The sequence below is a fragment of the Caretta caretta genome, chromosome 1 (genome assembly GCF_965140235.1).
Source record: "Caretta caretta isolate rCarCar2 chromosome 1, rCarCar1.hap1, whole genome shotgun sequence".
In the NCBI taxonomy this organism is placed as follows: Eukaryota; Metazoa; Chordata; order Testudines; family Cheloniidae; genus Caretta; species Caretta caretta.
This window is the reverse complement of record NC_134206.1, coordinates 37,164,388-37,186,748: the sequence shown is the minus strand read 5'-3', so window position 1 is coordinate 37,186,748 and position 22,361 is coordinate 37,164,388. Positions and strand designations below refer to the sequence as shown.

At 42.5% G+C, this 22,361-nt stretch overlaps 1 protein-coding gene across 1 annotated transcript in view; it reads left to right on the top strand.

Annotated features, from left to right (window-relative positions):
* The window catches only part of CWF19L2 (CWF19 like cell cycle control factor 2), a 168,712-nt gene that overhangs the window by 125,298 nt on the left and 21,053 nt on the right, over positions 1 to 22,361 (top strand). The window contains exons 13-14 of the mRNA XM_048844425.2: positions 5,206 to 5,418; positions 16,671 to 16,787. Coding sequence (XP_048700382.1) covers positions 5,206 to 5,418; positions 16,671 to 16,787 — 330 coding nt within the window. The remainder of the gene's footprint in view (positions 1 to 5,205; positions 5,419 to 16,670; positions 16,788 to 22,361) is intronic.

Genomic DNA, 22,361 nt, shown 5'->3' with positions numbered 1-22,361 from the left:
CTGTCAGAGGTTTCAGTTTGCTGAATCTTTATTATTTAGCCATAGATGCTAGTCACAAAGATATTTAAGAATCCATGTTCAAAATATTTGATATGGTTGGCTTAATGTTTTTCATTATGAGAAGAAATATCCTTTCGACTTAAGAGCTTTTCTTTCTTAAGTAAAAGACCCTCTGTTTTTAAAAAGAGGCTTCTCAAATGTGGCCTGAACAAGGAATTTGATCGGTCTGAACTAGCGTCATTTGTACAACACATTTAAGGTGGCTTGCCAAGAAATTTCTCAAAATGTAACTTTATATCTAGGTGCCACAGTGCTCCAAGCAAAAAGGACATTTGGTAAATTAACAGCCAAATGAGCCTGTATTGTGTCGTTCCTCCCCCACTCCCCCCAATAAGATGCTTAGATTTGGGAAGCTGTTTATATTTTATTTCCTATAGGATATAGCATAACTTCAAGCAAACTGCAAAATTGTGCATTCTGTGGAGAAATATGGATTAGTCAGCCGTATGGGCAGTATGTGGGCTTCAGTAGAGCTCTCTGGTGGATATGACAGCACTGATGGGGAACTGACCTTATATAAAAGGGCAGAACTTCAGTACGTGCAGAAGAAAGGGAAGTGGGCAGATATGTTTTCAGTCATTCATGGGATGAATCTCTTACCTGGTTATTTGGTTATATCTCTAAACTTGTTTATTTTTCTAAATTCTTGCAAGGTCACTTTTCAATATGACAACAAAGAGAGGGATGTGATTCATACAGCCCTGGAAGCTGATTTATTATGCCCATTGAACAAAATACCTCCCATTAACATCTGTCCTGCTGCACTAGTAGTCTAATATATATCACTATTTGTTACAGATAGGCATTTGTTGTATTAAATCTCTTACTGTTCTTGAATTCTGTGCCATTTATATGCAGAACTGATGATGCACAAATCTGCTACGATTCTGAAGATACAGCAGTCTCAAAACCAAAATGTGCTGTACAGTGCACTTTCTATATTCTTTGTCTTGCCATTTCAATGCAGGAAATCATTAAAATTATTCAAGGTGAAAGTTGCAGTGAATTGTATCTGGAAGCAACCTAAGTTTAGCATAAAAGTATGCAGATTAACATACTGTGGCAGTACAGCATCACTTATTAAATACAGAGTCAGAGACTGTGACACTCTTCAGGGTGCCCAGTACTGGAATCCACTGTGTTACCCCTCTGCTTCAGTAAAGCTGGAGCTTAAACTGTGTCAGCTCCCTGACACTCCAGCCTCCTTGCCTTGGCAGCAAATTCCTCAAGACTATGCCAGTCTAATACTTGCCTTGCGGGTAACATTCAGTGAACCCGAGATTGCCAGAGTGGTGTCTCTGCAGATTCCAATCCCTGTCATTGCAGACTCACAGAAATTACCAAATCCATCTCTAAACAGACAGTGCACATACCAGCCTGTGAGTGTAGCTGAAGATGCACACTATACCTCAATATACAGCACTGAGTTGAATTTATAATAAAACAAGAATCTTTATTAATAAAGAACATAGATTTTAGTGATATTAAGCAAGAGAAGAAAGTTATGATTACAAACAAAACAAAAATAACAATTTCTAGTCACTAAAGCTTAACTTCAGTAAGATACAATATTTGCATAAGCAACTTTGTGACTTACATCAAGCGACCAGCCCCTTAGGAAGGAGGATCCACTGTTCTCAGAATCGGTGGGTGCTGAGTCCTTTGTCCCCATGTGATGCATAACAAAGGAGTCCCCCTTCTTCCCTTTTATATCCCAAAAACCTTTAAAATATATTCTTTGAAAAGTAAAACCAGATAAAGTTCCTTTTCCCTGTTGCAGAGTAACAGCCGTGTTAGTCTGTATCCGCAAAAAGAAAAGGAGTACTTGTGGCACCTTTGAGACTAACCAATTTATTTGAGCATAAGCTTTTGTGAGCTACAGCTCACTTCATCGGATGCATCTATAGCTCACGAAAGCTTATGCTCAAATAAATTTGTTAGTCTCTAAGGTGCCACAAGTACTCCTTTTCTTTTTCCCTGTTGCTTGTTCTTGAGGGTGCAGGCACCAAGCCCATTCTTTATCCTCTGCTCAGTTTGCTTTCTTGATCAGCTTGATCACTTTGTTTACCATAAATGCAAATATACTTTCACTGTCCTGTCTTGTAATCAAGCCATGCTGTTTTGTTACCTGTCTGCTAACTTGATTCAAGCATGTAAATGCACATGCTTTTGTCTAGGGCAGACCTAGGGTTGCCAACTTCTTAATTTAAGAAAACTGAATATCCTTGCCCCACCCCCTTCCCCGCCCCTTCCCTAAGGCCCCACCCCATCTGAGGTCCCGCCCCCACTTACTCCCCCCCTCTCCCCCCGTCGCTTGTTCTCCCCCACCCTCACTCACTCGCTCATTTTCACTGAGGGAGGGGGTGAGGGTTCCGGCTGGGTGTGCAGGCTCTGGGGTGGGGCCTGGAATCAAAGGTTTGGGATGCAGGAGGGGGTGCCGGGCAGGGGGTTGGGGTGCTGAGGGGTTCAGAGTGTGTGTGTGGGGGGAGGGGCTCCAGCCTGGGACAGGAGGTTGGGGTGCAGGAAGGGGTTCGGCGATGGGGCAGGGAGTTGTTGTGTGGGAGCTCCGGGTGGCGCTGACCTCAGGTGGCTCCCGGGAAGCCGTGACGTGTCCAGCTGGCCCCTAGGCAGAGGGGCGGCCAGGGGGCACTGTGCACTGCCCCCGCCCACAGGCACTGCCCCCGCAGCTCCGATTGGCCATAGTTCCTGGCCAGTGGGAGCTGCTGAGCCGGCACTTGGGCTGGCACCTGAAACTGGGGCAGTGCACTGCGCCCCCTGGCTGTCCCTCTGCCTAGGAGCTGGAGGGACGTGCGGGCCACTTCCCAGGAGCCAGGCACGGAGCCTGTCTGCCTGCTCCACTGATGCTGCGGCCAGCCTGACTTTTAGCAGCTCAGTCAGCTGTGCTGACTGGAGCCACCAGGGTCCCTTTTCGACTGAGTGTTCCAGTTGAAGACCAGATGCCTGGCAGGCTTGTTTATCAGCTGCCTCCACAACGTGTTTTAAGTACATATTTCCAGTATAGTACATAATTTTTTGTATTCAACCCATACATACATCATGCAATAATATTCATGACCAGTTTACATACATACCTTACATCACTGACTAAATATTCTGACAATACCTCATTGAGTGTGCCCTTTGCTGGTTGGCATAAAGAGGTTCTTAGGGTCACAGAGACCTAACAAGAAAGCTCCTCCTATTAAATTTCTGTAGCCAGATCAATAAATCACCTGTTTTTATTGATGGGGGCCAAAAATACTTATTTTTTGTTTTATTGTGATTTTTTTTACCTGGCCCCACTCTTCAATTTTTCATATTTTCTTTTAGAAAGTCCTTTCTTTTGAACACTTTTTTTAAAAAAACATGTATTATTGAATATAAAATCCTTGGAATCTGAGAGAGAAGAACTTTTAATAATAATAGTACATCACATTTTTAAAAATGCATAATGAAAAGTTTTGTGAGAAAGTATTTTTCATGCATTCATAACAAATCTTTGCTAATTATACTTTTTAAATCAGAATCACTATATGGTACAGAGGGCAGTAAATGGGAAGTCAGAAAGGAATATATACCACCACTCTGCAGGCTTGGCAGAATCAATAACAAAAGACTGACACAGCATTGTAGCATTTTTTTTAAATATAAATAATACCTTAATAGAGAAGGTCTTGATTTTAAGAATTTAAAAGAAATCCCACAATAAGTTTCTTTATTGCACACACAAAAAAAAGAAAGAACGGGAGATTATTTGCAGAAAAATTATAATTCTAAAGATGATGCAAATGATATTTTTATATAATATTGTAAGTATATTGTCAAGATAAATAGAATTAGTTGTATAGATGGTGCAGTGCACACTCTGATCAGTACTAAATGTGGTGCACACAAATTATAGGGATTTTTGCTGTAATTTATTTGAAAAATGTAGAGGAGCATCTGTGTGATTTCTATGGAAACCACGCTGAAACCTAGATACCACAAACTTTTAGATATCACTCTGCAGGGAATCCAACACTTTGACAGCTTTTGTTTTATGTACTGGGGAGTCAACTACAATTTTACAGTTTATGGCCTGATGACTTAAAAGCTTTGTTTTTTCCACCTAGAATCAGATAATGTGTATATAAAATGTCTGTGAATAGAGAGAGTATGTTTTTATTTAGGTTAAATTAGGCTAGAGAATCCATGTTTGCAATAGTTGCTTGCAAGGAAGAATAAAAATTGAGACTGAAGATAACATTTTTACATAAGTGAGCTAAATACTGTTTAATTGGTAAGGAGAATTAGCATAGGTGCGTATGTGCAAAATATGAATGCTAGCAATAGAGTCCTGTATTTCAGGACAGATGATTTTATGGGCATTGTTGGTAGTAGAAGGAAAAGAGAGTATTAATAAAATCTGTTTGAATGTATTCTCTCATTCAGCATAAGGAAAGTGCACATAAATAAGAAAAACATGTTTTCTATTTTACTCCAGTGGTAAGAATTATTCTTAAAAGGTGCCAAGACTTTTTTTTTTTTCAGAAACAATATCCGTATCATATTTATGTAGCATGATGTAAAATTACAGAGAACATACAGGTGGTTAATGCCAAGTAAAACTCAATGGTATTTGTTCTGTGAAAATGAGATATTTAAAAAAAAAAATTACCATGAAAAAAAATTGTAGAGAAACCTGTTTATATTTACAGTATTGGACACTTGTCCCATTTTAGGTACATTTGGGAATCACAATGGATACTAAACAAAAGCTTCCAAAGGTCAAAATTATCAAAAAGCACTGGATGAAGTTTGTATATCAATTTAAATTTAAGCTATATAAATTCAAGATATCAGACTAGATATTTGCCACTCCAGAAGGAAGTTTATCTTGAAACGGAATGTGATGATGTATTCTGCTTGTTTATATCATTCAACTGAATTTTTGCTACTTTATCTGTCATGGGTATCATATGATTGCTGTCAGTTGACCCAAGCATCTCATAATTATGTGTCTGGAAAAAGCCATGTGAAAGGAAACACTGCTGTTGCTAGATACCATTCCTCTCTGGTTAAGTAAAGAACACTAGAATGTCCTACATAATTCTAGTTCTTTTCTATTCATTTGTACATATATATTTTTTCTTTGTCTCTTTTTAGTTTTCAGAAAAAAGTGATAGAGAGTACTACACACTGGATGACATGTTTGTTTCCAAAGCAGCTAAGGGAGAGCGGAGTGGAGAAGAAGAGGAAAGACACAGAAGAAAAGCAATCTATCAACATCATCAGCTTGTTGCACGTATGGAGAAGTGCCCATATTGCTTTGATAGCCCTGAACTTCCAAAACATCTTATTATTGCAATTGGCATCAAGGTAAGAAAGTAGCAATTTGACATGAGCATGGAAAGAAATAAAGGAAGGCAGTTTAGTGCTAGAATTTCCTGAGATTAAAAATAAAACTGCTTCTTTGGCATGATTTATTGATTCACGTGTTATTTTCCTGGCCCTTCCAATTAAACAGAAAGGAAGATTCCTCAAGGGTGAGATAAAAAAAATATGAATCTGTCTTGCATGATGAAGTTAATTCTCAGAACTTGATCCTCTTCAGATTTGCAGATGACCTTGGTATCTATGGAAAAACCTCAAGGGCACTGCAACAATGATAAGAGCTGAACATATAGATTACAGAAGGTAGATGAATATGCAAAAGACCAAATGGGGGTCAGTGTGAATAGATTAGGGTGACCAGATAGCAAGTGTGAAAACTTGGGATGGGGGAAGGAGTGGGAATAGGTTGCAGATGCAAGATAAAACCCTTAATATTGGGACAGTCCCAATAACATCAGGACTTTTGGTCACCCTAGAATATATAAGAAGAAAAAAGTTTACTTTGGGTAGGAAGGAATTAGAAGCAGTTAAGGAGTAGAGTATAATTCAGAAAGACAAAACAAGGTTGAGTGGAAACCATTCAGAAGACAAAATAGTATCATGATAATTACCCTTCAATTAAATTAGCCCCAATCTTGTTTAGAAGCTGAAGAGAGCATATGGGGGTGTAAATTGCACCTTCTCTTTTGTCCCAGTAGGGATTCACATTTAGGGGCTGATAGGCAGTGTTGTTGTTAACTCTTGGTGTTTCTGTTGGGAGGAAGAATAGCTTTAATCCTTGATAGGGGTTCTGTACAAGCTCCTTAGGCAGAGGCTGCCTGTGTGTTAATCCATACATCTCTGTCTTTGCCACCAGAGAGGAGATTACAGACTCTCCATCACTGCCACTTTGGCTTCTCCTCCATGCATGCATCTATATCAGACTTCCTAATACTGGGGCAGAAACCTTGACTGAATATAACCCTTTGTTTCCGGTATGGTTCAAACTATAACACACAACAAAGCGTGAACATTTACCAAGAAGATAGGATACAGGTGCCAAAAAAACAAAAAAAGTGAATTACACAAAGATGGCATTGTATGGAGAAACATGAAAATAAATAGATAAAGGACTAAATTTACAAGGAGTGTAAAAAAGCACAGATGTTCTATGGGATTCATACTTTCTGGGGCCAGAAGGGACTGTTGTGATCATCTAGTCTGACCTGTATAACACAGGCCATAGAACTTCCCCAAAATAATTCCTTTTGAACTACAGCATATCTTTATTTTTTTTTTAAATGTTGATTTAAGAATTGCTAGTGAGGGAGAATCCAACACAACCCCTGGTAAATTGTTCCTGATTAATTACCCTCACTGTTGTATGCAGTGTAGTTGTAGCTGTGTCAATCCCAGGATATTAGAGAGACAAGGTGGGTGAGGTAATATCTTTTACTGGACTTTCCAGCTTTTCATTCTGCAATACAGCCAATGGGCTCTTCAGACTACCAGACAAAGGTATAACACAATCTAATCGCTGGAAGTTGAAGCTAGACAAATTCCAATAAAATATATTACCTCACCAACCTTGTCTCTCTAATACCCTCATTGTTAAAATTTTAGGCCTTATTTCCAGTCTCAATTTGTCTAGCTTCAACTTCCAGCCATTGTATCATGTTATACCTTTGTCTGGTAGATTGAAGGGCCCATTGGCTGTATTGCAGAAAGAAGAGATGGAATGTGAACTAAACTTTTGCTGAAATGGAGACCCATGAGAGAATGAGTATTAAGGACCAGCACTAAAGATGTTGGAGAAATTAGAAGCTAGTCCAGTATCTGCTTGGCTACATCTAGGACAGGTTGAATTAACCACCATTACCATCTTTAAAAATAGATATTCTCTATTTTCAAAGCTCAGTGTCAAAGCTACAGTTTTTCTGAATTTGGAAATTTGAGCGAAGTGCCTTTTAGACTCCATTAAGGCTACTCAGTCAACTGAAGGGATCACTTCTCAAGAAGCTGAACTCATTTGTCCCATCACTTTTAATTCTGCTGACCCAGAAAGCAAAGGATGCTAATGAATGCATAGATTCCACCAGAGTTATGAGCATTTGCATCCTTTATTCTCTCCCTCCCACCACCACACACACAACCTGTAGTGTGAGTATAGATCCAAAGACAGCTATAACTGCTGTTCAGAAGGCTACAGTTAGATTACTTTACAGCTACACAGCGTAGATTGAATCAGGTTAGCATGAAATTGCAGTTTTGATTAAATGCATCTATGTTTAGCATTACCAGTATATGGTATAACATATTGGCTGGCATCTTTTTTATGAGAACTGACGCTGTATTTAGGAGAAGGGCCTTGGAATGTACAATGAAAGATGTTGCAATACCATGTTTTGTAAGGTATAATCATCACACAAAATCACTTGTATCATATATTGATTGTAGAGAAATGCTAGCCTCTCCATAGATGAGGCTGAAGAGTTTTTATTGTAAACTTTATTATGATCTTTACTCAGGGGTGAAAGTAACTTAAGGGACATACTGGTATGCAGGGCGGCTCAACCAGAAGTGGCAGGGATGGGTTCAGACTCCCCCAGCCAGCCCTTCAGCGCAGCCCAGCGGTGATTTAAAGGGCACGGGGCTCCTGGCCACTACTGCCAGTGCTACCCAGGGGCTGCGGCCCTTTAAATCACTGCTGGAGCCCAGGGGCTCCTGCCGGCCGCTGCTACCCCAGGGCTCCATCAGTGATTTAAAGGGACGAAGCCCTGGGCCCTTTAAATTGCCGCCAGATCCCTGGGGAAGCTGCCCCCTGCTGGTACAGTTGGCTGTGTATCTGCTCTTACCAGTGCGCCAGATCAGACAGTACCGGCTTACTTTCACCTCTGTCTTTACTCCCATTTTAACATCATCAAAATGAAACCAATCACACTAAAATTTCACAAGTGCAACTTGTGCTGAAATAGAGTAATTAGGTAAAGTTTGAGCTAAATTAAATACTTATTTTAGATGTATCCATTCAAAGCCCTTGGTAAATGTACATGTGATGGGTTGGACACCCCCCGCCCCGGGAAGCCACCTGATGTACTGGGGTTTCACTGAGCCCGCCTGCTCCACTAGCCTGCGCGCCCTCTCCCTGTTTTGCTGCATCAGGCTCTCCAGCCTCTGGAAGCATATACACACAGGCAGGGACGCACCAGCTATAGAATCACACAGAGTCTGCAAGCAGCTCTCTATGGGAAGATTCAGCTAGGAAATTGCCCTGCACTCAAGTGCACACCTCCTTTGGGGAGTAAACCCAAGTCTGCACAGCACAAGCTCATGAAAATTTACCCTATCCCTCAATGTGGAGAGAGAGAGATGAACAGCTCCCCCCCCCCGCCCCATGAATGACACAAACTGGATTATGTTATAAACAACAAATAAGTTTATTAGCTATAAAAGGTAAATTTTAAGTGATTATAAGGGATAGCAAACAGAACAAAGCAGATTACCAAGCAAATAAAACAGAACATGCATACTAAGCTTAAGATCTTAGAGACTGGTTTCAAGAAGTAATTTCTCACCCTAAATCTTGCTTTTGGGGCAGGTTGCAGAAATTCTTGAAGTTTAGCTACCCTGCTTGCAGCTTAAATCTTCAGTCATGTTATTCGCAGACTAGATCCCTTTTCCAGCCTGGGTTCAGTACTCCTCCCCCTTTCCCTTTGTCCTTGTTCCTTAAGTGTGTCCAGCAGTCATCCTGGGTGGGGATTCAGTGAAAAGTGAACCCAGCTCAACTTACTCCCCAGCCTTAAATAAGATTTACATAAGGCAGGAATCTTTTGTTTCCCACTCTTGACCTCTCCCTCCTTTTAGTGAAAAATTACTAGAAGTTCAAGATGGTGTTTAGTACCAGGTGACATGACAACATGACCTAGTAGTGTCACAGCTACGTCCCAGGACACCTCTCAGGAAGGAGAGAGATTAGTATCTTCAAAGTCTTATTGTTTCTTCCTAGTGCCCCATCAAGGCTGATGGCCTATTGTCATGTGGGTGTTTGCCAAGTACACAAATTGTTACATAGTCAATATTCCTAACTTTAGATTCAGAAATGATACATGCATACAAATTGGATAATCACATTCAGTAAACATAACCTTTCCAATGATACCTTACAAGACCCATCTTGCTTAAAGTATATCTGTTATGCCATATCCATATCATAAGCATATTTCTATAAAGAATATGGAGCGTAACATCATGGTACCCAGTGTATTAATAGAAATAAAAATATCCATACCTTGATGACTGAACTGTTGTCTAAATTACAATCCCCTCATCAATATAGAAAGTTCTACCCCTGTACCTTCAAACCTGGGGGAAAAAGCCTAAAAGAGTAGCTAAGCTTTGCTGACCTGAAGCTTAGACAAACTATGCAAATAGATTGGATTTAAGATGGCAGCAACCACAAGCCATGAATTTTGGTCTGTACCAGAATTTCCTTCATCAAAAATTCATATCAGTATCTTCATATTTCAAGCCACAAGGGAAATGCATCAGATGCAAAGAGTAGAAAGCAAGCAGGGAATCTGGACAGTTGTTTGGGCAAACGTAATTGTGAATTCCCTTGCTTGTGTGTGTAGTTTCTAAAGTGTAACTTGACATTTATTGTCCAAGCTTTCCATTTTTAGTATTTTCTGAGAATTATATAAATAAATGCTCTTTTCCCCTTCTTAAGTAACTGATAAATGTTTACAACCTTAAGGCCAGAGTAACCAAGTTTTTTAAAAAAAAGCAAAACAAAAAAACCTTGCAATAAATATCTAGATATTTGGAAATCTGTTTCTGAGAGATTTTACATGGGGTTTCCAATTCAGAAATACTTCATGCAGTAGAGTTAGGAGATAGTCCTACTCTGAAAATATGTGGGTATTTGATATGCTGAAATCAAATTCTGCCTTCCATTCATGTATGTGAGGGCAGGATAGGCTAGCCCAGTGTTTAAGTCTGTGACATGTAATAAAATTGCATTTGCAATTGTAATGAAATCAAGAATAAAATTGAATTTGATCATTCAATCATTGGTTATGAAGTAAATAGAGACCATTTATTTATTTATTTGGGGTTAAAAACACACTCCCTCCCCAAGTTTGTATACAACCTTCATCCACTCGTAAATTTTTAAATTTAGGTGAAACCCAGTTTCCAATCCATATACTTTACAGAGCCATTTTGAACATGCTATGAAATCTGCATTCACATGTTCAGAGGATTGGTAGTGAGAGCTTCCTGATCCTGATTAACAGATGGAACCTGACTCCATCTTTGCAAATTCTGTGTGTCATATGTTAAGGATGTCCTGCCTTGCAGACTTGGCACAAGGCCTGATTTCTCTTTGGGCAAAACATGTTAGACTATTGATCCCTGAGATAGGAGGAGTGCCTACCTCCTTCTGCCCAAACACAATCAATTATCCATGGGGCTGTCCTATCCAGGCTCCCTTTATTTCATAGAATTGTGGGATTAAATCCCCAAACCCCATACTCTCTTTTGGCTATGTCTACACTACGAAATTAGGTCGAATTTATAGAAGTCAGTTTTGTAGAAAGCATTTTTATACAGTCGATAGTGTCCCCACACAAATGCTCTAAGTGCATTTAGTCGGCATTTAGTCGACGGAGTGCGTCCACAGTACCGAGGCAACCGTCGACTTCCGGAGCGTTGCACTGTGGGTAGCTATCCCACAGTTCCCGCACTCTCCGCCTCCCATTTGAATTCTGGGTGGAAATCCCAATGCCTGATGGGGCAAAAACATTGTCGTGGGTGGTTTTGGGTACATATCGTCAGGCACCCCCTTCGCTCCCTCCGTCCGTGAAAGCAACAGCAGACAGTCGTTTCGTGCCTTTTTTCCTGGGTTACCTGTTCAGACACCGTACCACGGCAAGCATGGAGCCTGCTCAGGTAACCGTCACCGTATGTTTCCTGGGTGCTGACAGACGCGGTACTGCATTGCTACACAGCAGCAGCTCATTGCCTTTTGGCAGCAGACAGTGCAGTATGACTGGTAGCCATCGTCGCCGTACTCCAGGGTGTTCTTTTAGCCGACCTCAGTGAGATCGGTCAGGGGCGCCTGGGCAAATGTGGGAGTGACTCAGCCAGGTCATTTCCCTTTTAAGCTTCGTCTCGTGGCGATTCAGTCCTGCCGGCAGTTCTACTGCACCGTCTTCTGCCGAGCACCCAGGAGATGACAATGGCCAGCAGTCGTACTGCACTGTCTGCTGCCAGCAAGATGTATAAACATAGAGGAAGTGGATCAAAACAAAAAATAGACCAGATTTGTTTTGTAGTCATTTTCTCCTCCCTTCTTCCCTCTCTCCCTCCGTGAAATCAATGGCCTGCTAAACCCAGGGTTTTGAGTTCTATCCTTGAGGGAGCCACTCTGTTTCTCCTTGATGCAAAGCCACCCCCTTTGTTGTTTTTAATTCCCTGTAAGCCAACTCTGTAAGCCATGTTGTCAGTCGCCCCTCCCTCCGTCAGAGCAACGGCAGACAATCGTTTCGCGCCTTTTTTCAGCGCAGACGCCATAGCACTGGGAACATGGAGCCTGCTCAGATCACCGCGGCAATTATGAGCGCTATAAACACCGCACGTATTATCCAGCAGGATATGCAGAACCATAACCTGCAAGAAAAGCAAAACCTGGCGAGGAGGAGGCGACGGCAGCGCGGAGAAGAGAGTGATGAGGACATGGACATAGACTTCTCACAAAGTACGGGCGCCTGCAATGTGCACATCATGATGTCAATTGGGCAGTTTCATGGCTTGGAACACCGATTCTTGGCCCAGGAAACAAGCACAGAGTGGTGGGACTGCATAGTGTTGCAGGTCTGTGACGATTCCCAGTGGCTGCGAAACTTTTGCATGCGTAAGGGCACTTTCATGGAACTTTGTGACTTGCTTTCCCCTGCCCTGAAGCACAAGAATACCAAGATGAGAGCAGCCCTCACAGTTCACAAGCGAGTGGCGATAGCTCTGTGGAAGCTTGCAATGCCAGACAGCTACCGGTCAGTCGGTAATCAATTTGAAGTGGGCAAATCTACTGTGGGGGTTGCTGTGATGCAAGTAGCCAACGCAATCATTGAGCTGCTGCTATCAAAGGTAGTGACTCTGGGAAATGTGCAGGTCATAGTGGATGGCTTTGCTGCAATGGGATTCCCTAACTGTGGTAGGGCTATAGACGGAACCCATATCCCTATCTTGGCACTGGAGCACCAAGCTACCGAGTACATAAACCGCAAGGGGTACTTTTCAATGGTGCTGCAAGCACTGATGGATCACAAGGGATGTTTCACCAACATCAATGTGGGATGGCCGGGAAAGGTACATGACTCTCGCATCTTCAGGAACTCTGGTCTGTTTCAACAGCTGCAGCAAGGGACTTACTTTCCAGAGGAGAAAATAACCGTTGGGGATGTTGAAATGCCTATAGTTATCCTTGGGGACCCAGCCTATCCCTTAATGCCATGGCTCATGAAGCCATACACAGGCAGCCTGGACAGTAGTCAGGAGCTGTTTAACTGTAGGCTGAGCAAGTGCAGAATGGTGGTAGAATGTGCTTTTGGACGTTTAAAAACGCGCTGGCGCAGTTCACTGACTCGGTTAGACCTCAGCGAAATCAATATTCCCACTGTTATTACTGCTTGCTGTGCGCTCCACAATATCTGTGAGAGTAAGGGGGAGACATAGGGCGGGGTGGGAGGTTGAGGCAAATCGCCTGGCTGCTGATTACACGCAGCCAGACACCAGGGCAGTTAGAAGAGTACAGGAGGGTGCGGTGCGCATCAGAGAAGCTTTGAAAACCAGTTTCAGGAATGGCCAGGCTATGGTGTGAAAGTTCTGTTTGTTTCTCATTAATGGAACCCCTCCCCTTCCCTCCCGCCCTGCCCCCGCCCCCCCTGGTTTCACTCTGCTTTACTGTAAGCTAAGCACCCTCCCCTTCCCCCTTCGATCACCGCTTGCAGAGGCAATAAAGTCATTGTTGCTTCACATTCATGCATTCTTTATTTATTCATCACACAAATAGGGGGATAACTACCAAGGTAGCCCGGGAGGGATGGTGGAGGAGGGAAGCACCAGGTGGGGTGGTGGAGGAGAAAGGACAAGGCCACACAGCACTTTAAAAGTTTAAAACTTTAAAACTTATTGAATGCCAGCCTTCTGTTGCTTGGGCAATCCTCTGGGGTGGAGTGGCTGCGTGGCCAGAGGCCCCCACACCTCGTTCTTGGGCGTCTGGGTGAGGAGGCTATGGAACTTGGGGAGGAGGGCGGTTGGTTACACAGGGGCTGTCGCGGTGGTCTGTGCTCCTGCTGCCTTTCCTGCAGCTCAACCATAGGCTGGAGCATGAGAGTTTGATCCTCCAGCAGCTTGAGCATTGACTCCAGCTTTCTTTCAGAATGCTGACACCACCTACCATCTTCAGCCTGCCACCTCTCCTCATGGTCATATTGTGTTTTCCTGCACTCTGAGATTGTCTGCTTCCACGTATTTTGCTGAGCTCTGTCAGTGTGGGAGGGCAGCATGAGGTCAGAGAACATTTCATCTCAAGTGCATTTTTTTCACCTTCTAATCTTCGCTAGCCTCTTGGAAGGAGAAACATATGCAGCTGGTGGAGGGTAAAAAAAGGAAGAGGTAGTTTAAAAAGACACATTTTATAGAACAATGGGTAGGACTCTTTCATGGTAAACCTTGCTGTTAACATGACATAGCACATGTGCTTTCATTACAAGGTCGCATTTTGCCTCTTATTGAGGATATGCCGGTTTGGTGTGAGAGATAACTCACGCAGGGCCAGACAGCAGAATTTGGCTTGCAGGCAGCCATGGTAAGCCACAGTCTTTTGGCTTCTTTAACCTTCCTAACATGTGGGAATGGTTTCAAACAGCAGCGCCCTCATTTCCCATATGAAGTAGCCATTGGGTTGGCATTTAAAAATGGGTTGGCAGTTTAAAAGGAGGGGCTGTGGTTTCCGGTTTTATGTGTTGCAGAAACCCAACTAACCCCCCCCCCCACATACACACCCAATTCTGTGAGATGATGGCTTCACCCCTTCCCCCACTGCGTGGCTAACAGCAGGGAAGATTTCTGTTCAGCCACAGGCAAACAGCCCAGCAGGAACAGGCACCTCTGACTGTCTGCTTACTAAAACCACCCTATTTCAACCAGCTGACCATGAATGATATCACTCTCAGAGAGAGAGAGAGAACGGATGTTTTCTGAATGCCAGCAAACACCGGGACCATAAGCTGCAATGCTTTGTTCTGCAATGATTCCCGACTACGTGCTACTGGCCTGGCATGGTAAAGTGTCCTACCATGGAGGACGGAATAAGGCTGCTCTCCCCAGAAATCTTTTGCAAAGGCTTTGGGAGTACATCCAGGAGAGCCTTATGGAGATGTCCCTGGAGGATTTCCGCTCCATCCCCAGACACGTTAACAGACTTTTCCAGTAGCTGTACTGGCCGCGAATGCCAGGGCAAATTAATCATTAAACACGCTTGCTTTTAAACCATGTATAATATTTACAAAGGTACACTCACCAGGGGTCCCTTCTCCGCCTTCAGGGTCTGGGAGCCCGCCTTGGGTGGATCCAGGTCCAGGGTGATAAACAGATCCTGGCTATTGGGGAAACCGGTTTCTCTACTTCCTTGCTGTGAGCTATCTACAACCTCCTCCTCCTCCTCCTCATCTTCCTCGTCCCCAAAACCCGCTTCCGTGTTGCCTCCCACTCCTTGGATGGAGTCAAAACACAGGGTTGGGGTAGTGGTGACTGCACCCCCTAGAATGGCATGCAGCTCATCATAGAAGCGGCAGGTCTGGGGCTCTGAACCGGAGCGGCCGTTTGCCTCGCTGGTTTTTTGGTAGGCTTGCCTGAGCTCCTTAATTTTCACGCGGCACTGCTGCGGGTCCCTATTATAGCCTCTGTCCCTCATGCCATTGGAGACTTTTTTCAAATATTTTGGCATTTCGTCTTTTCGAACGGAGTTCTACCAGCACGGATTCGTCTCCCCATACAGCGATCAGATCCCCTACCTCCTGTTTGGTCCATGCTGGAGCTCTTCTGCGATTCTGGGACTGCATGGTCCCCTGTGATGATGAGCTCTGCATGATGACCTGTGCAGGTGAGCTCGCCATGCTGGCCAAACAGGAAATGAGATTCAGAAGTTCGTGGGCCTTTTCCTGTATACCTGGCCAGTGCATCTGAGTTGAGAGCGCTGTCCAGAGCGGTCACAACTGAGCACTCTGGGATAGCTCCCGCAGGCCAATACTGTCGAATTGCGTCCACAGTACCCCAAATTCGACCCGGCAAGGCCAATTTCAGCGCTAATCCCCTCGTCGGGGGTGGAGTAAAGAAATCTATTTTAAGAGCCCTTTAAATCGGAAAAAAGGACTTCGTTCTGTGGACGGGTGCAGGTTTAAATTGAGATAAACCTGCTAAATTCGACCTAAACTCGTAGTGTAGACCAGGCCTTTGAAATCTGGCACAAATAATAACCAAGTACTAATGATTTTACATTATTTAAGGAGCTATACTTCAGCTCAAGTTTTATTCTGAGTATCTGCTTGTTTCTCTTGATATTTATAAATTGTACAAAATTACTAAATATCTGAAACACTTTTAATATAGACTTTGCTTTTTACCATTCCCCCCAAATTCCTCATGCTTTATTTTGAATTCTTTTTACTTTATTTAAAATTAATAATAATAAACGAAAAAAGTAAAAATACTCTCTTTTTATGTGAGTTTGTAACCACAGTAGACTGAACAACACGACTTTTATTATATTTGGGTTAATACTTAGTAGAAGTGCTGATACCACATTGTCTTGATACTACTAGTATTGTTTTAGCAAAGTATATATGATATGCAAAGGGCCCAGTCTAAGTCACTTAGCACCCTCCACTCCTATTGATGATTTTGGGGTTGTGGTGGCTCTGGGCTTTTCAGGATCAGGCCCAAAAGAATCTAAGAACCTCGGTCACCATGTTCATCAGGTTAACTGACTTGCAAGAAGCCTATTGTTTGTTTAATTTAAATTGGCTTAAATATGATTTTCTTGCTTTAAACATTGTTGGAAGAGGACAAATGCCTTTATTAGATTAAATTTTAGTAAAATCCCATGTTCCTCACCTTTAGCTGGATTAAAATGTTTTTTGACATTGGAAATAAATTAGTATTTTTGTGACTGGAAGTGAAAATATTTCTTTGTGTAGGTATTCTTATCCTTGCCGAACTGTCAGTCCCTTACTGAAGGCCACTGCGTGATAGCCCCTTTGCAACACTACACTGCTGCCACTCTTCTGGATGAAGACATCTGGGAAGAAATCCAGGTCAGCAAAGCACTGCTATTTATTACATCTGTGTAGATAGCTCGTTTTCTAGCTACTTTTTCATATTTTGATTAATATATTAATATACTTATTGTAAGTGACTGTTGCTTCCGATCCACAGCCCCTGGGGGGATTTTGAGGTTGCTTGGGTTTTCTCTGCTTTCCATTCTGAGGTTTGAGCTGGTTCTGGCTGTGGACTGAACTATCTCACTTCAGGGACACTCCCCCGCCCCCTTGTATGGAATTCCATCCTTGCTAAATACACCAGAGTTCGCTAGTTGTCCTCAAGAGATAGTGTAAGGGATAACATTTTCAAAAGCATCGAAGTGACTTAAGCAGTTAAGTCTCATTGAAAGTCAGTGAGACGTAAGTGCTTCTGAAAATTTTACTCATGGTCTTTCTATTTGAGTTAATTAATCTGTTTGATCTTTTTGTCCTCCCTCTTTCACATGATATCTTGAGTTATTTTTACTCTGCCCTTCCTTCAGCTTCTACTTTTTTGTTCATTAGGCTCAGTTTTACATTAGTTGCCCTTTTTAAATCTTTGAATAACACTCACATACTGGTACAATGATGAGCTGTACACAAATTTTTAAAAAATGTGCAATATCAGATGTCATGTTACCAGTTTTTGTGACCAAAATATCTTGTCTTAATGTTACTTTAATAAGTGCCTAGTTATGATATTTATTATAATATATGGTTGTGCCAGTTTTTCAGATTCTTATATTCACTGCTGGTATTTTTATAAGTAACTTGGGCATTAATTGTGTCAAGAGCTGGAAAGCCAAGTGGTTCACAGTTTGCCAATCCTGGTTAATAGGATTTCACATTCAATGTGTTTCTCATTATCTTATTCCTTTGATTTAGCTTGTTGTAGGCCTAGTTTCTGATATTTCTTCAAAGCATTATACATATTTATAGATATTTATAGATACATATCTACTGATGAATCTTGTCCAGGAAGTTTTTCAGTCAAAGGCACCTGGCCAGCAAATATGGGAAAGATCAAGACTTCAGAAGAGAGTGACTGAACTAGTCATTTCTTCACTCTGACTTCAATGGTCAAAAGTGCCCAAAAAGGAAAATATCATATTTTTCAATATTCCCTCTAATTTTTTACATCCGTGTGCAGAATAAATTTTGTTATGTGTATCAATATGGAGGTGATGATGTGTGGCGGGGGTGGAGCCGAGGGGTTCGGAGTGTGGGAGGGGGCTCAGGGCTGGGGCAGAGGGTTAGGGTGTAGTGGGTGACGGCTCTGGCTGGGGGTGCAGGCTCTGGGGTGGGGCCAGGGATGAGGGGTTTGGGGTGTAGGAGGGGGCTCAGGGCTGGGGCAGAGGGTTGAGGTGCAGGGATGTGGGAGGGGGGCTCCAGCTGGTGGACTGGGCTCTGGGGTGGGACTGGGAATGAGGGGTTTGGGGTACAGGCTGCCCTGGTGCTGGGGCAGGGCGAGAGTACTCACCCCAGCCCTCTTTCGTTGCCACTACCCAGGGCCGGGGTAGAGCGCCTCACCGTGGCAGCTCCGGGACCATGGCCGGGGGACAGGCATCTCTCCCCGGCCGGAGCAGCTCCAGGATTGAGGCTAGGGGAGAGGCACCACTCCCTGCCAGGGCAGCTCTGGGGCCGGGGGAAAGGCACCTCTCCCTGCTGCAGCTCTGCATGCCCCCTACCTCTTTCCTCTCCAGTTCAGGCCCTTGTGGCTGCGCGGATTTGTGGCCCTTGATAGCTTGCTGCCTGGCCGCGCTCTTGCTTTTTCCGTGTTAAAGATCTTTAAAGCCAAGGGTTAAAGCAGACATACCAAATGTAGAAAGAGATTTTATGAAATGTAATGATGTAGCTCAAAGGCCGTCCACTAAGAAATCCATAGCAAACAGCCTTGGAATCTTAACATGCAACTAGTCTTGTAGGAGATTTACTTCAATTCAGGGCAACTTCCATTCAGTGGCATGGGTATCCTGAAAAACAGACATCCCATACCTGAATGACAGGTGGAATTTTAAGGCCCAAGAACTAAAGGACAAAAGACTGTGAAGAAAAAAGTGACTTAAAGGTGTAGGAGTGTGACAGCTGTGTTTTTCAACATAGTAGCAAATCATCTAATGAAATCCCACTGGAAGTAGGCACAGCAGAAGTGGTTGCTATTTATTGTATATTGTTTGTATTATTGTAGCACCCAAATGTCCTAATCAGGATGGGATTCTATTGTACAGTAACTGCTCACTTAATGTCCTAGTTACGTTCTTGAAAAAATGCAACTTTAAGCAAAACGATGTTAAGTGAATCCAATTTCCCCATAAGAATTAATGTAAATAGGGCAGTTAAGTTCCAGGGGAATTTTTTTCGCCAGACAAAAGACATTATATACATATACAGTATAAGTTTTAAATAATTTCAAACAATTTGATACTGTATTCACCAGTGATGATTGTGAAGCTTGGTTAGGCAGGGGTGTCACAGGGTCAGGGCGTAGGGGCTTGCTTCGCTCCACCCACTGAGCGTTCCAGCTGGTGCGCGGGGTCGGGGTGCGGGGGCTTGCCCTACTCTGCCTGCCCAGCGTTCCAGCCAGGGAGCAGGCAAGCCCCCACGCCCCTACCCTGGTCCCCGGCAGGAGCGCCGAGTGGGGGGAGCCAAACAACGTTATAAGGGAACATTGCAGGACTTTAAGGGGTATGTTTTCTAATAGACCAGTGGCCTAATAATGAAACAATGTTAACCGGGACAATATTAATTGAGAAGTTATTTTACAAAGTGCTGTAGAAATCACACAGACTTCTTGCTCCAAAGACCTTTAAAATGTCGTTTGAAAAAAAAAAAATGCTGCAAGTAGCAAATAAGAGACAGAAAAGATAATGTGGGACCCAGAGTAATAGTAAAAAAAAAATAAAAATAAAAATAAAAAAAATCATAGTTACATTCATAGATTCCAAAGCCAGAAGGGACCATTGTGATCATCTAGTTTGACTTTCTGCATAACACATAGAACTTCACAATAATTCCTAAAGCACATCTCTTTTTAAAAAAATCATCCAATCTTGATTTAAAAATTGTCAGTGATGGAGAATGAACAGCTTCAACTTTGTTATTCTGTCATGTTCTATGTTTCTATTTACATAAGGTTCTGGAGGCAGTCACTGGTCCACTTCTGGGTCTTCCCTCCTGCTGAACACACTGGTCTTGCTTAACAAATAATAATGGCACTCAAAACTGCCAGTACCCTATCCCTGCATGTTGTAACTCAGATGAATTTCTAGATGATACAAGGTTTCTGAGAAGCAGCCGTGTTAGTCTGTATTCGCAAAAAGAAAAGGAGGACTTGTGGCACCTTAGAGACTAACACATTTATTTGAGCATAAGCTTTCGTGAGCTATGTTAGTCTCTGAGGTGCCACAAGTACTCCTTTAGATTATACAAACTATTCTGGATGTGAATGAATTGACTGTGCAAACAACCCTGTAAGAGACGTAGAAAGGTATTCTGGGGGATGTGTGATGGTGCAGAAAATTAGTCCTTGACGTGTAGAATGACCTGATTTGTGTATGCAATCATAGTAATTGCACATTCAGATTAGGAATGCAATTACATGTGATACATTAGAGGGGGGTAAATGTCAGCTCTGCAATACATTAGTGAGTATGAACAAAAAACAATAGTTGACTTAAAAAAAAAAATTGCATATTGGCAAAGAAAAAATAGTTTGAGAATGGAATTGGACAAAGATGAGGTAATTCAGCCATAGTGTCGGACATTAAATTGTACTCTTGCTAAACAGGGAAGGAAAGGAAAGAAATCCTGCTTCATACAGTATTTTTCCTTGAAAAATTAAATCTCAAATAGGAAGTAAAATCAACGTGGCAATAGGGGAAAAAATAGAGCAAAAGTTATAGCATATGTTGAAAAAAATCAAAATTGTAAAGGGAGAACAGTGATCTAATGACTGGATAGCGATTTAAAGGACGTGGACATGGATAAAAAGTATATGGGTGTTAAATACTGCAAAACAGAGTAACTCCGCTAACAATAACTATAACTATATATATTATAGTATGTGTAATAGCTAAATAAAAGCTTGTGTATTTTCAGGAAATAGTGGCAAGTCAGGAAACAAACATAGAAAATCCCTCTTATTTTTCTTTCTTTAGTCCAGCGGTTCTCAACCAGGGGTCAGCGACCCCTTGGGGGTCCACCAAAATAAACTAGAGAGCAGGGCTGCTGTTAGACTTGCAGGGGCCCAGAGCAGAAAGCTGAAGCCTGAGCTCAGCTGCCTGGGGCTGAAGCCAAAGTCTGTGCAACTTAGCTTCACGGGGCACCCTGTGGCATGGGGCCCCAGGCAATTGCCCTGCTTGCTACTCCCTAACTCCAGCCCTGGCTTTTAATCTATTGGATATACCAAAAAAAAAAAAACAACCCCCCCACCCCAAAAAACCTAGTTTTTGTGGCACAAATGGGCTGTGGAATTTTTATAGTATGTTGGGGGAGCCTCAGAAAGAAAAAGGTTGAAAACCCTTGCTTTAGTCTACAAATCAACATCTGGAAATGCATTGGAGCAGTGGGGGTATAAAAAGGTTAGAGGCTCTTAAACTTGGCAGTTCATCAGATCTAGATAATTTACATACTTTTTAAAAAACCCTAAATGACTAGGGGGTTGGGGAATGGAGAAGCTTTGTTAAACATTTTCACACGTTCAGAAGAAAGTTTGTGAGAGCACAAAATGGCTTTAAAAAACTTTTTTGGAGGAAAAACTAGAGACATTTAGTTTGATATCAGCTATGGAAGGAGTATGATTCCCTATGTGCCTGTAGTTATGCAATAATCCTGCTATTGGAAATAAGGTGCATGCTGAGAAATTGAATAGTTTAGGAGTGATCTCTGGAACAGCTGGTGAACATATCTTGATTAAGGACAGATGAGACGAGGACATTTGAGAATGATGAAAGAGAATAAATGGACATATATTTTAGACTTTAGGGCTTTTCTACATGGGGAAGTTAGTGTGCACTAAAGGTATGAATTTACAGCACATTAATTACTCTGTACTAGCTTTCTATGTGGACACTTAACTGTGTTAAAAGTGTATTTCTGCACCTTAGCTTAATACATTTTAAAGTGACTAAGGTAAATGGCCTGAGGGCACTCTTACTGCAAACTAAGTGTGTCCATGTGGGGACTTAAATACTGTAAAACAAAATAAATTCTGGCAGAGAGATGCTGCAGTTATGCCTTTTGCCCACCGGGGGTGGGGGATCTTCTCCCAGGCTGAAATGCTGACAAACCTCAGACTCACAGAGGGAGAGAGAGAGGTTCTAACACAGGGGGTTGTGACCCCTTAGGGGGCCGCAAGGTTATTACATGGGGAGGGTCGCAAGCTATCAGCCTCCACCCCCAAACCCTGCTTCGCTTCCAGCATTTATAATAGTGTTAAATATAAAAAGAAGTGTTTTTAATTTATAAGGCAGGGGTCGCACTCATCGGTTTGCTGTGTGAAAGGGGTCACCAATACAAAAGTTTGAGAACCACTGAGCTATGGGGAAGGTGCATCTCGGGGTTTTTTTTTGTTTTCAAAGATGTGTAACT